Genomic DNA, 14,866 nt, shown 5'->3' on the forward strand with positions numbered 1-14,866 from the left:
ATTCACAATATGATCATTTTAGATGAGAAGAGCTTCAGAAACATATCATGATTATTAGACAGCATTGTTGATCAGAAAGAAACTTCATGCAGATGTTCATTTCCTCTCTCTATTGATATTAAATTACATAATTTTAGAAGCTATCTTACTCCAACATCTTAGTTTGATTAATTACTCAAACTAATACTTCAAAACGGTATTTTGATATAATATCCATATTGGTATTCACTGTAAATAGTGCTAACTTTTTATGTAGCTATATATTTATGTACTGCTCCATATATTTAAAAATTTGATTTCTGTCTCCTCAAAACATTGAATCCCACTAGGTGTTTAGCAGAGAACTGACTCCCAGAATAGCCCTCAGAGATCCTGGGTACTTTTTACATCTGCAGTAGTCTGTTACTTGTTAAATGATACATCGTTTCTTACTTATGAGTGCAGATGTAATTGACTACGTCTTAAAAAATTCTTTCTGTTCTTTGTCTATTTTTGTATTTATAGACAACTTATTTAATATAGAAATGTACTCATTACCAAGTAATTGTAACCCCTCTGCACGGTATTTTCACAATAAAAAAACAAACAAAAAAAACAGACCAAACGATAAAAGTATAAAACATTATTTAATCTCTCCAGCAATTTATGAAGGAGTAGTCTGGTTTTTTTTTTGTTGTTGTTGTTGTTGTTGTTTTGTGGCCAGTCCTGGGCCTTGGACTCTGGACCTGGGTGCTGTCTTTAGGCTACTTTTACTCAAGGCTAGTACTCTACCATCTGAACAATAGCACCCCTTCCAGCTTTTTCGGTGATTAATTGGAGGTAAGAGTCTCATAGACTTTTATGCTCAGGCTGGCTTTGAACCACAATCCTGAGATTCCAGCCTCCTGAGTAGCAAGGATTACAAAGTGTGAGCCAGTAGTGTCTTAACTGCTTTTTTTTTTTTATATGGAGCCTCTTGCCTGTTTCTTATTGCTTAAGTGAAATTTAATATCTTATAGATATTAAAATTTGCCTTGGTTTATATGCTACAGATTTTATTTTTTATTTATCATTTGACTTTTATGTTGTTGGGTTTTGTTTTGTTTTCATACTGTAGTGTTGGTTTAAGTTTTTTGTCTGGGAGGCAGTGCTAATCGATGATTCCTAAGGTGTTTTTCCACTATAAAGTTACTATTTTTTTGTAGTATTTCTTGGCTTTCTCCTACTTCTTTGCAATTATAGATTAACAGTATACTATAGTGTTATACTGTAATTTATCCATTTCCCTATTGGCACATATTTATATTATATAATTCTTAAAACTACAAAAATATTTCTGGGAATGTTCTTATTTCTGAATAATTTTATAGGTTATTTTCTCCTAGATGTGGAAAATCATAGCCTATAGTTTTATTGTCATTAGTAATTATAGTGGATTTTTATTCAGTTTTGCATATATATATATATATATACACACACACACACACAGTGTTGTGATGTTATGTCATTTACTTTGTTTCAGTATATAGTGTTGTTTTTCACTTCCATTGAAATCTTCCTTTAGAGATTTTTTTGAACAAAGTTCAGTTTTGATAGCTGTGCATATTTTATAGATGACACAAATTTGCTTTAACTATGCATTTGAACTGTATCATGTATTAGAAGAAACACTGACTTCAATTTGTGATATTTTTAAGCACAGTTGTAACAACTCTTCTTTATTCCTCTAACATGATTGTAAGAAAATTCCATTACACTTGTAAGTTTAAATATAAATCCACTTGATGTTAATCATGAGGTGACATCTTACATCTTTAGATTTGCAGGAAAGCATATCCAGAATCCACCGAACAATTGAACTAATGTACTCTGACAAATCCATGATCCAAGTAAGTAACAATTTGAGTGAATATTTATTCTGTGTTATTTACTCATACTTCAATTAACTTTTTTATTATTTATCTTAACTGAATTCTTTATTACATGTTTCCTCATAAGATTTGCATAAATTTTATCACAAAAGAACAAAAGATCAGCAATAAGCAATAGTCACAACATTAAATTTCTCATAAACATTTTCTTTATTCACTTGTATTCGCTTTCCTACTTAGTTTTCACTTTTTCTAATTTTATAATTAACATCAGAATTTTTTAAAAGTTTCAGTTAAAAAAAATGGATCTAGGCACTGGTAGTTCACACCAGTAATCCTAGCTACTCAAGAGGATCACAGTTTGAAGCCAGCCTAGGCAGAAAAGTCTGTGAGATTCTTATCTCCAATAAACTACTCAGTAAAAGCCAGAAGTGACTCTATGGCTCAAGTGGTAGAGCACTGTCTTTGACCACAAAGCTCAGGGACAGCACCCAGACCCTGAATTCAAGACCCTGAATGGGCAAAAAAGAAAAAAAAAAGTCCAGTGTGAAGAACTATATAATTGTTTTAAAGGTGCAAGATTTAGGAGAAAGTGTAAGATTACTTTTAACTCTTGGTATATATTATGTCATCCATTTTTTAGGCATCAATTATAGTTGTGAAGATTTTGACAAATTTTATGTATATTTTATGTATAAAATTTCACCTAATGGAAGGCAACAAATTGGACTTAATAGTGGGTCAACATGTATATGCACAACAAATATATCTTCATTTTTTAAAAATCATCAAATAAAAGAACTGTTTTATACATCTATTGCTTATTTAGCTTTTTTTTTTAATTTTGTGGTCTAGTTGCCTCTTTCCAAGTTTAAATTCCAGCCATTTTTATCTCATTTTAAACAATGTGCATCTATTCTTTCCCTCAAAAAGGTAGTTGTGAATTTCACGGGGATATAATATAGTCGACTATTGAATTGAAATTTAACGTTTTTTTTTAAATTCTGTGTTTAGGTTCCTTACCGCTTACATGCTGTTTTAGTTCATGAAGGCCAAGCTAATGCAGGGCACTACTGGGCCTATATATTTGACCATCGTGAAAGCAGGTGGATGAAGTACAATGATATTGCTGTGACAAAATCATCATGGGAAGAACTCATGAGGGATTCCTTCGGTGGTTATAGAAACGCCAGTGCATATTGCTTAATGTACATAAATGATAAGGCACAATTCTTAATACAAGGTAAGAAGATGGTGGCATATATTTAAAAAGAAGTACTTTTTCGTGGCTATATGCAGTGTGATGAGTTAAGTGTAGCTCAGAGGTTGGTAGCTCTGACCAGGAAGTATGTTATCACTAGTACGAAAGCTGGAATTGAAATGGGGACGAAACCTGAGTATTGGTATACATTTTATGTTCAAAGTTAACTGTTAAATATGAATCTGTTTTTCCCTTTTTCATTTTTAGCAAAGGAGGTTTTGCTAAAATCTCTTTAACCTCTTTAAAACCTCTTTTAATGCTGAGCACTGGTGGCTCACACCTATAAGCCTAGCTACTAAGGAGGCTAAGATCTAAGAATCAAGGTTTGAAGCCAGCACCAGCAGGAAATTCTATGAGATTCTGATCCCCAATTAAGAAACAAAAAGCCAGAAGTAGAGCTATGACTTAAGTGGTAGAGCACTAGCCTTGAATGAAAAGTTCAAGGACAGCTTCCAGACTCTAGTTCAAACCCTAGGACCAGCACAAAAAACAAACAAAACCTTCTAATAACTACTATAACTATAATCAATACTGTAGTATTAATTCCTATGTGAACTCCTTAGCCTAGCACAGAGGCCTCTAACACTCCTGCCAGCTTCATTTATCACTGTTACCTTGAAATTTACACTTACTTTGCTGATACATAACACTACTTCACAGAATTACATCTCTAGGCTTTTAATTTAGTATTATTTTTTTCAGTTCCCAGTCCCCTCTCTCTTCCTTACTTCATTCTCTGTCTAATTCTAGCTCATCTGTCAGGATTCTGTTTGGGTGCCATCCTCAGATTTGCTCTCCTTGTGCTCTCCTAGCATACTTTTTGGCACTTATAGTGTGTTTTAATTGTGTGTTGACTTGTTTTGCACATTTACCTTTGTGCCCTTTATTTCCCTTTAAAACCAAAGTTCATGACATTCTGTGTCATAATTTATTTTTGATAGGCAGGTATGGGTTTTGATTTAGGAAACAGTAAAATTATATTAAAATGATAAAGTGTGTGTGTGTGTCCTGATATTTTGAACTTTCTTTTTGCTCAAACTACCAACTTTGTTCTACCAAGTTGAGACACATCTTCATTTCTTTTTTATTTTTTAAGTTAATTGGAGATAAGAATTTCACAGACTTTCTTGTTTGTTAAACCATTATCCTTAGATTGCAGCCTGCTGAGTAGTTAGGATTAGAAGTGTGAGCCACTGATGCCTAGCTGAAAATGGTAAACTTTAATATTTAACCATTGAATTCAACAAAGCAGCCCTTTATAATTGAAAAGGTATATATAGGGTGTGTGTGATTGTAAAATTGATTCACAATTTAAATAGTATGTAACTATAAAACATTTTCATATGTTGATTATCTTCATAATTACATATTTTTATGACTTTGGTTCACTGATTTATGGCTATACTTCACCAATTTTAGTTAGTTTAATAAATCTATTGAAAAAGTAAACCTTCCACTTCCTGAAATTTTATTTCATAATCGTAATTGTTCAAACATTTGGTCCTTTATTATAGCAAAAGTGGTATTTAATAGTGTTAGAGAACAAAAAAAATTGTAGCATTTTATATCTTGTCTCATTTTTATTGCTTAGTTAAAAATAATTGAATAAATTTCTGCTTCTGAGCCTTTGTTTTAAGAAGATCAAATAAAATTGATTTGTTGTATACCTATAGCACATCCATTTGTAATGCAGTCTGTTTTGAGCATTGTATTTTTCTTAACTATAAATTTTATACTAGTTTTTAAAATGATTTGCAGAGGAATTTAATAAAGAAACTGGGCAGGCCCTTGTTGGAATAGAAACATTACCACCAGATTTAAGAGATTTTGTTGAGGAAGACAACCAACGATTTGAAAAAGAACTAGAAGAATGGGATGCACAACTAACCCAGAAAGCTTTGCAGGAAAAGCTTTTAGCAGCTCAGAAGATGAGAGAATCAGAATCTTCTGTGACAACAGGTTTGTTAATTTCTATTCAATTGTATTTTACTTTTGATACATTATATCATTAATAATAAACTAAGGATTACTAATTGAAAATACAGATGCATAAAATCTCAACTATGTTCAACCACAGAGAAGCTGGTGGAAACCAATTATAATTCTAGCACTCAGAAATAACCACAGGTTATAATTTTTGTTACTTTACCACATACCACTGAATATCAGTAGAACTTTCTCAAGGTAGTTGTGATTCTTCATACCTGTCTGCTTTAAGTCTTGGATATTCTTGGAAAGAAACAGGAAAAACTGTGAAATTATCAAGTAACTCAACCAATTTCACTGAATCTGTCAAAAGAATAAGTTCTGTTTACTTCTGGTTTTATAAGAGAAATACTATTGGTATATTAATCCGTATTTTGTACAATACTGAAATAACACCATTGAATAGGATATTTTATTTTTGAAAATCTTCAGATTAAAAACCAACACTAAAGTAGTCCAAGAAAAATACAGTAGACCTATTGAAGATAAAAGTGCATAAAAATATAAATATTAAAAAGGCCATTCTCAAAACTGATAAAACTAAGTGGTCAAAGTAAATACTTAAAATGAAAATATATTTGAGGAAATTGAGAGTAACTTGTTTTCTAATTCTTGTTTTAAAGATTAATCATCACAGAGTTGTAAATATATTTTAGGGAAATATATTCTTTTGCTGTAAAGAAAATACTGTTTTTCTGTAAAAGTTGGGGAAATTATAACTAAACCTGGATTAATATTTTCAATGTCTCTTCTATCTGGGTAGTTTTTTTGGTAATAACCTTTTATTTTCTGATCTGTGGTATTTTTAAAGGAATTTCATTTTTGTTTAATTTCATCTTTCATAGAGAAATGTCTGTGCAGCATTTTGTGAGTAGGCTTGAGCATTACCATTTTGAACACTGGCAGAATGTTTCCTTTTGTAGGAAGTTTCAAATACTGTCAGATGTTATTGTTGACTGATGGAGGTAGGACTGTATAGGTCAGTCCATTCTGACTTGTAAATTTCTTTTGATGCAATCAAATAGTTGATTCCTTGATTTATTTTATCTGAAGAGACTAATAATTCACAATTATTAAAGACCACTTTTGTTGAATATCAAACAAAATTCAAGTGTTATGATACAATATCCCACTACACTGTAATGGCTGGTGAGCTCTACCATTTTGCAGGACTGTGCTTTCTTCCCACATCCATCCACATTTACCATGTGGAAGAGGTGAGACTGTGGGTCTGCAGCACTGTACTGTTGGCAGATGTCAGGAGGTTCCTGACTCCAATATATTCCTTTCATTTTTAAGCCAGATCCATTTCTTTGTGACTTTATTGCATCCTTCATCATCTTCTCTACATATCCTTCCCAATCACTCTCTTGAACTTGCCCAGGATGAAGCTACTTTATTATTCTTCCCTTAAAGTGCACATGTAAATTTTCTTTTTATTTATAGAAGCATAGGGCCACATAATTAACATAAGTTGTGGAAGTAGTACCTGAGCACGTAGGCACTGTGAACTTTTAATCATTGGTGGAGCTACAACCTTACTCTTGGTGTACCTACATTTCATCATTCTAAAATAGAAAATTTTGTGAGTCTACTCTTCTTTATCTTGCCTGTTCTTTATTTTTAGCATAAATTAATCCATTGTGATATTTAATTACATGCATATACTGCTTTTCTGCTTTATAGTACTTTATAGTACTCTTCCTTAACCTTCTCTTTCTTCCCCTTTTAAAGAGTTTTTAGTGAGTTTCGTTTAGCTCAAAGTATATGTATGTGTGTGTATGCATGTGAGTACAATATATAAGAAGTAATATACAATACTTCTATAATATTCTGTCAATCTGTCTTTTCTTCTCCCTAGTTTCTCTCCCCAAATAGTCCCCCTTTTACAGTTAAGTCATATATACATACTATTATCATTATTCTAGGTCTAGTATCTGTATACAACGAAAATATACAGCATTTATTTTTCACAGCTTGGTTTAACATGATCTATGTTTCTATTCATTTTCCTGTAATTGACATCATTTTTTCTCTCTCTCTCTCTCTCTCTCTCTCTCTTTTTTTTTTTTTTGCCAGTCCTGGGACTTGAACTCAGGGCTTAGGCACTGTCCCTGAAGCTCAAGGCTAACCACAGCATCACTTCTAGGTTTTTCTGTTTATGAACTTCAGGCAGGCTAGGCAAGCATTCTACCACTAAGCCATATTCCCCATCGCATATCATTTCTTCTTTATGATCTAATAATTCTCCATTATGTATACACCACATTTTCTCTATCTAAAATTGGTGGTGGGCACCTAGGCTGGTTCAGTTTTTTTGGCTGTTATAAATAGTGCTGCTAGAAATCTCTGTGTGCTAGTATCTCTCAAATTTTGACTTACATTCCTTTTGGTATATAGCCAAGAGGTTGTAACAGAATCTATATTTAGTTTCTTGAGGAATCGCTATACTTATTTCTGTCATTGCTAAACTAGTTTTACTTTCCCATCAACAGCATTTATTATTTGTCTTCTTGATTACAACTACCATTCTGATTCAGTGTCTTTTGATTTGCCTTTCCTTTATGGCTAAGGATGTTGAATATTTCTTCATGTCTTATTAACCATTTATATTTTGAGAACTATTTGTTCATTTACCCAATCCCAATAGCGCTATTTGTTCTTTGGCTCTTTTATTTTTTTTAGCTCTGTATATGCTGAATAATTCTTTATCCATTGATGAAGTAGCAAAAATTTTCTCCCTATTTTCTGGATAGACCCTTGATCTTGGTAATTATTTATTTTGATACACAGAACACTTTAATTTTATGCTGTCTTACCTGCCTGTTTTTTGCCACTACTTGCTGAGCTCTTGGAGTCCTATTTAGAAAGTAGTAATTTCATTGATGAAGGTCTTACATTGAGATATTTGTCTTTGAAATGATTTTAGAACAGAGTGAGAGGCTGGTATCTAATTTTAGTTTTTTGTATCTAGATATCCAGTTTTCCAACATTTGTTGAAGATACTTAGGCTTGTCCATCAAAACTCAGATGGCCAAAATTATGTGGGTTTATTTCCGAATTTTCTATTATACACCATTTATCTATATTTTTGTGCAATTGACATTTTTTGTGCCATTGACATAATGTTTTTGTTAAAGGTAAAATATTGTGATATATCACCTTGAGATTTTGGTGATCATTATAGTGAATCTGTAGATTGCTTTCCATAGTACAGGTTTTTTTTCACAATACCGCTTCTGTCAGTTCATTTTCTTATGTCTTTTTTATTTTTCCTTTAAGGTTTCATAGTTTTTATTGTAGAGGTATTTCATGTTCCTACATTGTAAATGGAATAATATTCCTGACTTTTTTTTCTGTTCATTTGTTGTTTATAGAGGAAAGCTACCGAGTTTTGTATGTTTATTTTGTATTCTGCTACATTGCAGAAGTGTTGATCAGATCTAAGAGTTTTGTTTTGTGTTCATTTGTCTTTAGGGATTAAGTATAGCATTATATCATCATCAACAAGATAATTTGACTTCTATTGAATGCTTTTTATTTCTTTCTGTTGCCTTACTGCTCTGGCTAAGAATTCCTGCACTATATTGAGTAAGAGTGGAGACAGTGTGCAAGCTTTTATTTTTCAGTTGAACAAATAGTTTCAGTATTCCCCCATTCAGGATAATGTTGGCTATAGGTTGAACATGATATAACTTGTGTTATATTAAGTGTGTTCCTTATTTTCTTAATGGCTTTTATTATGAAGGGATGTTGAACTCTGTCAAAGGCTTTTTATGCATCTGGTGAGGTGATTATGTGGTTATTGTCCCTGATTCTGTTTAAGCCCTGTATTGTATTGTTGATTTGTATATATTGAACAATCCTTTCATCTTTGGAATGAAACAGTCATGGTTTATGATCTCTTTTATTGGTTTTTCAATTCAGCCTCCAAGTATTAAGGGCTTTTGTTTTTGTTTTTGTTTTCTTTTTCATTAAGGAAATTGGCCTGCATTTTTTTTAACTTGTTCTGGTAATTCTGGCTTCAGAGAATGAGTGTCACAGAATTTCTTCTTTGTTTCATAAAATCATCTTGCTTGCTTCTCGTTTAGCTCCCCAAATTTAGGGTTAATACATTTTATTTTACTATCAAATTAGCATACCTGTTTGATAAGAACTACATTCTTAATTTTATTGGCTATTTTTTTTATAATCAGTGTCTCCCATTACACATTTCCAAACTGTTCTGTAGTTTTTATTTTTTTATTTTTTATTTTATTTTATTTTATTTTTTGGTCCGGTTGGGGAGTCTGAACTCTGCCTGGGCGCTGTCCCTTAGCTCTTCAGCTCAAGGCTAGCATTCTACCACTTGAGCCACAGTGCCACTTCCGGCTTTTTTCTTTTTTTCTTTTTGCTGAGGAATTGAACCCAGGGCCTCATGCATGCAAGGCAAGCGCTCTACCACTGAGCCACCTTCCCAGCCCCTGTTCTGTAGTTTTTAGAATTCAGTACTACTTGTTGGCCCCTCGTTTTATTTATTTAATGTTTAATTTTAATTCATTTTGCTGTAACTAAGGTTTTGAACGTAGCCATGCTGTGCTAGGCAGATACTGATCTTTGCCTTCAGCTTCTCCTTCTGATGATTAATTATGAGATGGTTTATCACTTTCTTCCCAGGCACATACCTGGACAATAGTCTGCCTGCTTTAGGCTTCCAGTTGCAGCTAAGATAACATGCACATGTCCCTGTGTTCAGTATGAAAAGGAGTCTCTTGAATATATTTTTTAAGCCTCTGCCGGTCTCAAACTTCAGTCTTCCCAGTCTCAGCTTCCAAGAAGCTTGGGTAATAGGCATGAGTCACTGATATCTGGTTCATGTCTTTTTTTTTTCTTTTTTTTTTTTGTCAGTCATAGGGCCTGAACTCTGGGCCTGGGCACTGTCCCTCAACTATTCAGCTCAAGCACTTGAGCCATAGCTCCACTTCTAGCCTTTCTGCTTATGTGGTGCTGAGAAATCCAACTCAGGGTCTCATGCATGCAAGGCAAGCACTCTACCACCTTCCCAGCCCTCATGTCTTTTTTTATGTGGAAAATAAACTTAAAGGCAACTGTGAACATGAGCAGAGGCAGAATGACTTGAACATAAAGAATAGAAATACCCAATTCCAGATTTAGTTGTTTTTTTTTGTTGTTGTTGTTGTTTTTTGGTTGGCCGTGGGGCTTGAACTCTGGGCTTGGGCGCTGTCCCTCAGCTCTTCAGCTCAGGACTAGCGCTCTACCACTTGAGCCATAGTACCACTTCCAGCTTTTTCTGCTTATGTGGTGCTGAGGAATGGAACCCAGGGCCTCATACATGCAAGGCAAGCACTCTATCACTGAGCCACCTTCCCAGCCCCAGATTGAGTTTTGAAAAAGCAGTGGCAATGTTATAATGGGGAAGGTGTATCTTCTATGGTAAATATATTTTTTGATTTAGTGGAAGTAGAATGTGCCAAGTCTGTAGATTTGTAGACTTTATTTCAAGATTCATTTCTATTACTAAGTTATGTTTGACTTTTGATTAGGGAAAATATTTTATCTTCAATTTCTATTAGTATATTTGATTTATTATGTCATGCCATATTAACGTACCTTTTGTTGTATGGAAGTTTCAGCTATCATAGTTGAAACAGAGCAAAGGTAGCTCACTATTTGGAGGCTTGATCTGAGAATTGCAATTCAGAGCCAGCTTGGGCAGGCAAATCTTTGAGGCTCTTCTCTTAAGCCAGCAGTGAAGATGTCACAAGTGACAGAGCATCAGCCTTGAGTGAAAAAAAATGAATCAAGAGCACCAGGTCATGAGTTCAAGCTGTAGTATTGAGTTCAAGCTATAGTATTGGCGCTCTCTCTCTCTCTCTCTCTCTCTCTCTCTCTCTCTTGTTCTTGTTGTCTTCCTGTTTTACTTAGATTTTCAAAATTTAAGTGTAATACTTTGAGGAACTCAGAGAACCTATATTTAAGTCTCACAGGTATGCCCTAAGATTATGAGTTAGCTGGTACAAATAATAGAAGAAACCTTGTTTATAGAATTCAGCAGCAATTTTCCTTCCCTCCTCGGAAGTCTCAATAAAGATGTAATGGAGGAACTAGTTTAAGTCCTAGTTATACTGACTTTGGTTCCACAAAAGAATATTAATATATCAAATTAGTATGTCTTTGTTTTATATATACGATTAATACCACTGTCAGCCTCACCTCTCCAGCATTATTCATTACCTAACTGAAGGTATAATGAGTAATAAGTAGTAAGAAAGGATTAGGTTCATCTCATGTTTCCTCTTTAAACCTACTTACTCCAAAGTGAAACTTACAGTACTTCTGCGTAGGTTTCTAGCCCATGTTCTTCACTATAATTTTACATATCAGAATTGTACATCAGTTGGCTTCTCCTCTGCATATAAGCAGCACATCTCTGCATATAATCAGACTTCATGGAATCCAAATTACAGGAAGATGGATCCAGACAGTATTTGTTGAATAATCTTCAGAAAATTCAGAGATATAATTGTGCTTGATCAGCTTGGCTCTAAGTTGTATTTATACAATAGGAAATCTATATTAGAGAAGAGTATTATATTCTTCCTCCAAAAAATAGTTGAGGTCCTTACAGCTACACATAGTATACTCAGATTTCAAATGAAAGAAATAAAAAGAAAGGTGAAAATGTAATGTACCACTGGTTAATATTGACATGAGATGTGTTCCATAATATTTCATGCATTTTGTCTATGTGTAGGAGACAGATTGGGACTTAGCTGCAAATACTGTCTAGAAGTCAGAAATCAACTAATGTTCTAGGAAGGGTAGAATTATTTCCTAAGGTAAGACCTGATAGATACTTGCTATGCTCAGATTTTTAAAAAACTGGTACAGGATGTTACCTAATACGATGATGATAGATGGTATATGTCTCTTGGAATATTTTCTGTCATGAGTTCTTTGTCTGGGAATTTCAGTTTGGCTTTTCTAGGGTGAATTTAAGACTTTCAAGTATACTCACAGTGTAGTTTACAGTTGATAGGTTTAAGTGCATAGGAATCTATAGTACTCTATATTCTGCATCAATTTTGACTTGTATTAACTCACCTGTTTAGAGTAGGAATCTAAAGTGTTTTATGCAGCCAGTTCAATAGTTTCACAGTTCTATAGTTGTTTTTAAGGAACTAATTTTAAATGCATTTCTAGAAGAGTATAGGGACTATATATCTATTAAATATTTAATTCTCCTTCAGTGTGAGTAATCAGTATGACTCATTAATAAGTCAAGGTAATAAATACATGTGAAATACATCTCAAAGGTTACTTTTTGTTGTTGTTGTTGCTGTGGGGTTTGAACTCTGGGCATGGGCACTGTCCCTAAGCTCTTCAGCTCAAGGCAAGCACTTGAGCCACAGCACCACTTCCAGTTTCCTGGTGATTATTGGAGATGAGTGTCACGAACTTTCCTGCCTGGGTTGGCTTTGAACCAGGATCCTCAGATCTTAGCCTCCTGAGTAGCTAGGATTACAGGCATGGAGCCACCAGTGCCCAGCTCAAAGGTTACTTTTTATTGTTGTTTAAGAACAGATTCTTTTTTTTTTTTTACTGTTAAGAACAGATTCTTATACTTTAATAGAATTGGTAGTTCAATTAACTTTCTTGTTAAAATATTGAATACTACAGCTAAGAAATACACATAAGTAAAACATTACTTCAGTTTATTACTTTAATATGAAGGCATATCCAATGAGCCAGTTTAGAATACCCTCAGAACACTGGGCCTGCTATAACAGTGAAATAGATGAATGAAATGACTAGTATATGTAGCAAATTATCTTTTGTGGATGTTACTTGTTTGAAAATCTCAGCAATCACCCTGAAAAGCACAGAAATGATTTGAGAGATATTTAAGGAACAGATATGACCAGTCTGTAGAGAACTGTCAATCATGGCAAAATGAGCGCATGTAGTAGCTTGTAGCTATAGATAGGGAATTGTATTGCCTTTCCTTCCCTTTGACGAAATACCAAAGATAAATAACTTAAAGAGAAATGGTTTAGTCTCATAGTGTCAGATCTTCCAGCCCATAGTTTACTGGCCCCTTGCCTTTAGCATTGTGGTGAGGTAGAACATCATGGTGGACAGAAGTGTGTTATGGAGTACAATTGCTCATCTCGCTGTCACCAGGAAGCAGAGAGAGGGATGGAGGAAGGGGCTAGGCTCTTCAACAGCATGCAGTCTGTGCTCTACTGCCTCGAACTAAAGTTTGTACCACCTTCTTATAACACCATCGGATGGTGACCAAGCCTATGACACATGTGCTTTGGGGGAAATTTAATATCTAAACCAGATTGGGAAACAAAAGATTCTCAGGGGGAGAAAAAATTCCAACAAAACTTTCACAAGTAATCCGCACTGTCTTAAGTGACAATATATTAAGCCAAAGCAATTCATATGTAGAGGCAGAAGATTCATAAGCAGCATGGTCTCCACTTATTAAAGTTTTAGCAATCATACAGGCCAGCAGTTATGACAGTTGTATAGGGTTACAGGGAAAAGCTAAATGTTTTGTCCTACTGCTCTCATTAACAATGATAGGGGAATTGCCTACATGTGATGGTGAGACTTAATTGTACAAAACTTCTTGGTTAAAAGAAATGATGTATATTGACATGAAAAAATGTTTTAAATTAAAACCAATGTATGTAACTTGTTTTAAAAATAGATCAGATAGGTAATATACAAAAATAAGTAATATAAAATAAAACATTAATAATCATTTTATCTGAGTAGTGGAAAGAGCTTTTGATTTTTCTCATATTGGTTTATAGATTTTTTTCTTAATGTATATTTTATTGTAAAGATACTGTATAGAGGGGTTACAGTTACTTGAGCAAGGTAATGAGTCCATTTCCTATTAAGCATTGTTACACCCTCCTTTATTTTTTTCCCTACCATCCCTTTCCTCCCACCTCCCCAACCCCTCCTTCCCTACCCTGCAAAGTTGTAAAGTTTGTTTTCAACATAGTGTCTTGTATATCCCATTGTTACAGTGGGTCAGCCTGTATCCTTGTTTCAGCATTTTGTTATTTCCTTTCCCCTCCCCAAATTAGAAAAATGTGTATACAAGATGCTGGACACCAGAATCAAATACAACAGGGCTTATACCATGGAGGAAGAACATAAAAGAAACAAAACAAAAATCACATAGTACATTATAAGTACCTTAAAAAGAACAACAAAGATAAAAACTCTTTTGTCCCTATCTTGGGGTTCATTTTCACTTAGCATCATGTTATATGGTCATATGTACATAGGTTTTGACCTCTTTTGCTTGTCCTAGACATATACTAGTTATTTCAGATAAGGGAAAACTATGGGGACGTATGTTTCTTTGCATCTGCTTGCTTTACTTATTATAATTTTAGTACACACATGTTTACTATTTTGGTTTGATAAAATTAAGGCAAAATCTCCTTTCTTGAGGATCTTGTTATTATCTGATTCTCTTGTTAATCTCCTATGATGAATTGTCTGTAATGCTTCATCTAAAGTAATTACCATTTTTCTTACATGTAGGAGCTTTCTTATAATCATGACCTGGCTAGTAGAGTATCTTTCATCTTGAAAAGTCACTATTCATAGATTTTTCTTAAAAGCAATCTCTTATCCAGAAGTTTTTGTGAATCCCTTTTACATCACCTACATCTGTTCAGACTACCCAATTTATCATATCCCTCTTTATATTTCACATATATTTTGGTTTGATTAC

General features: G+C 33.8%; 1 protein-coding gene across 1 annotated transcript in view; it reads left to right on the top strand.

The window, feature by feature from the left end:
* Nucleotides 1–14,866, top strand: part of Usp25 (ubiquitin specific peptidase 25) — a 101,151-nt gene that overhangs the window by 59,097 nt on the left and 27,188 nt on the right. Inside the window, exons 16-18 of the mRNA XM_013031017.1 lie at nt 1,798–1,868; nt 2,865–3,093; nt 4,870–5,070. Coding sequence (XP_012886471.1) covers nt 1,798–1,868; nt 2,865–3,093; nt 4,870–5,070 — 501 coding nt within the window. The remainder of the gene's footprint in view (nt 1–1,797; nt 1,869–2,864; nt 3,094–4,869; nt 5,071–14,866) is intronic.

The sequence above is a fragment of the Dipodomys ordii genome, unplaced genomic scaffold (assembly GCF_000151885.1).
Source record: "Dipodomys ordii isolate 6190 unplaced genomic scaffold, Dord_2.0 Scaffold136, whole genome shotgun sequence".
Lineage (NCBI taxonomy): Eukaryota > Metazoa > Chordata > Mammalia > Rodentia > Heteromyidae > Dipodomys > Dipodomys ordii.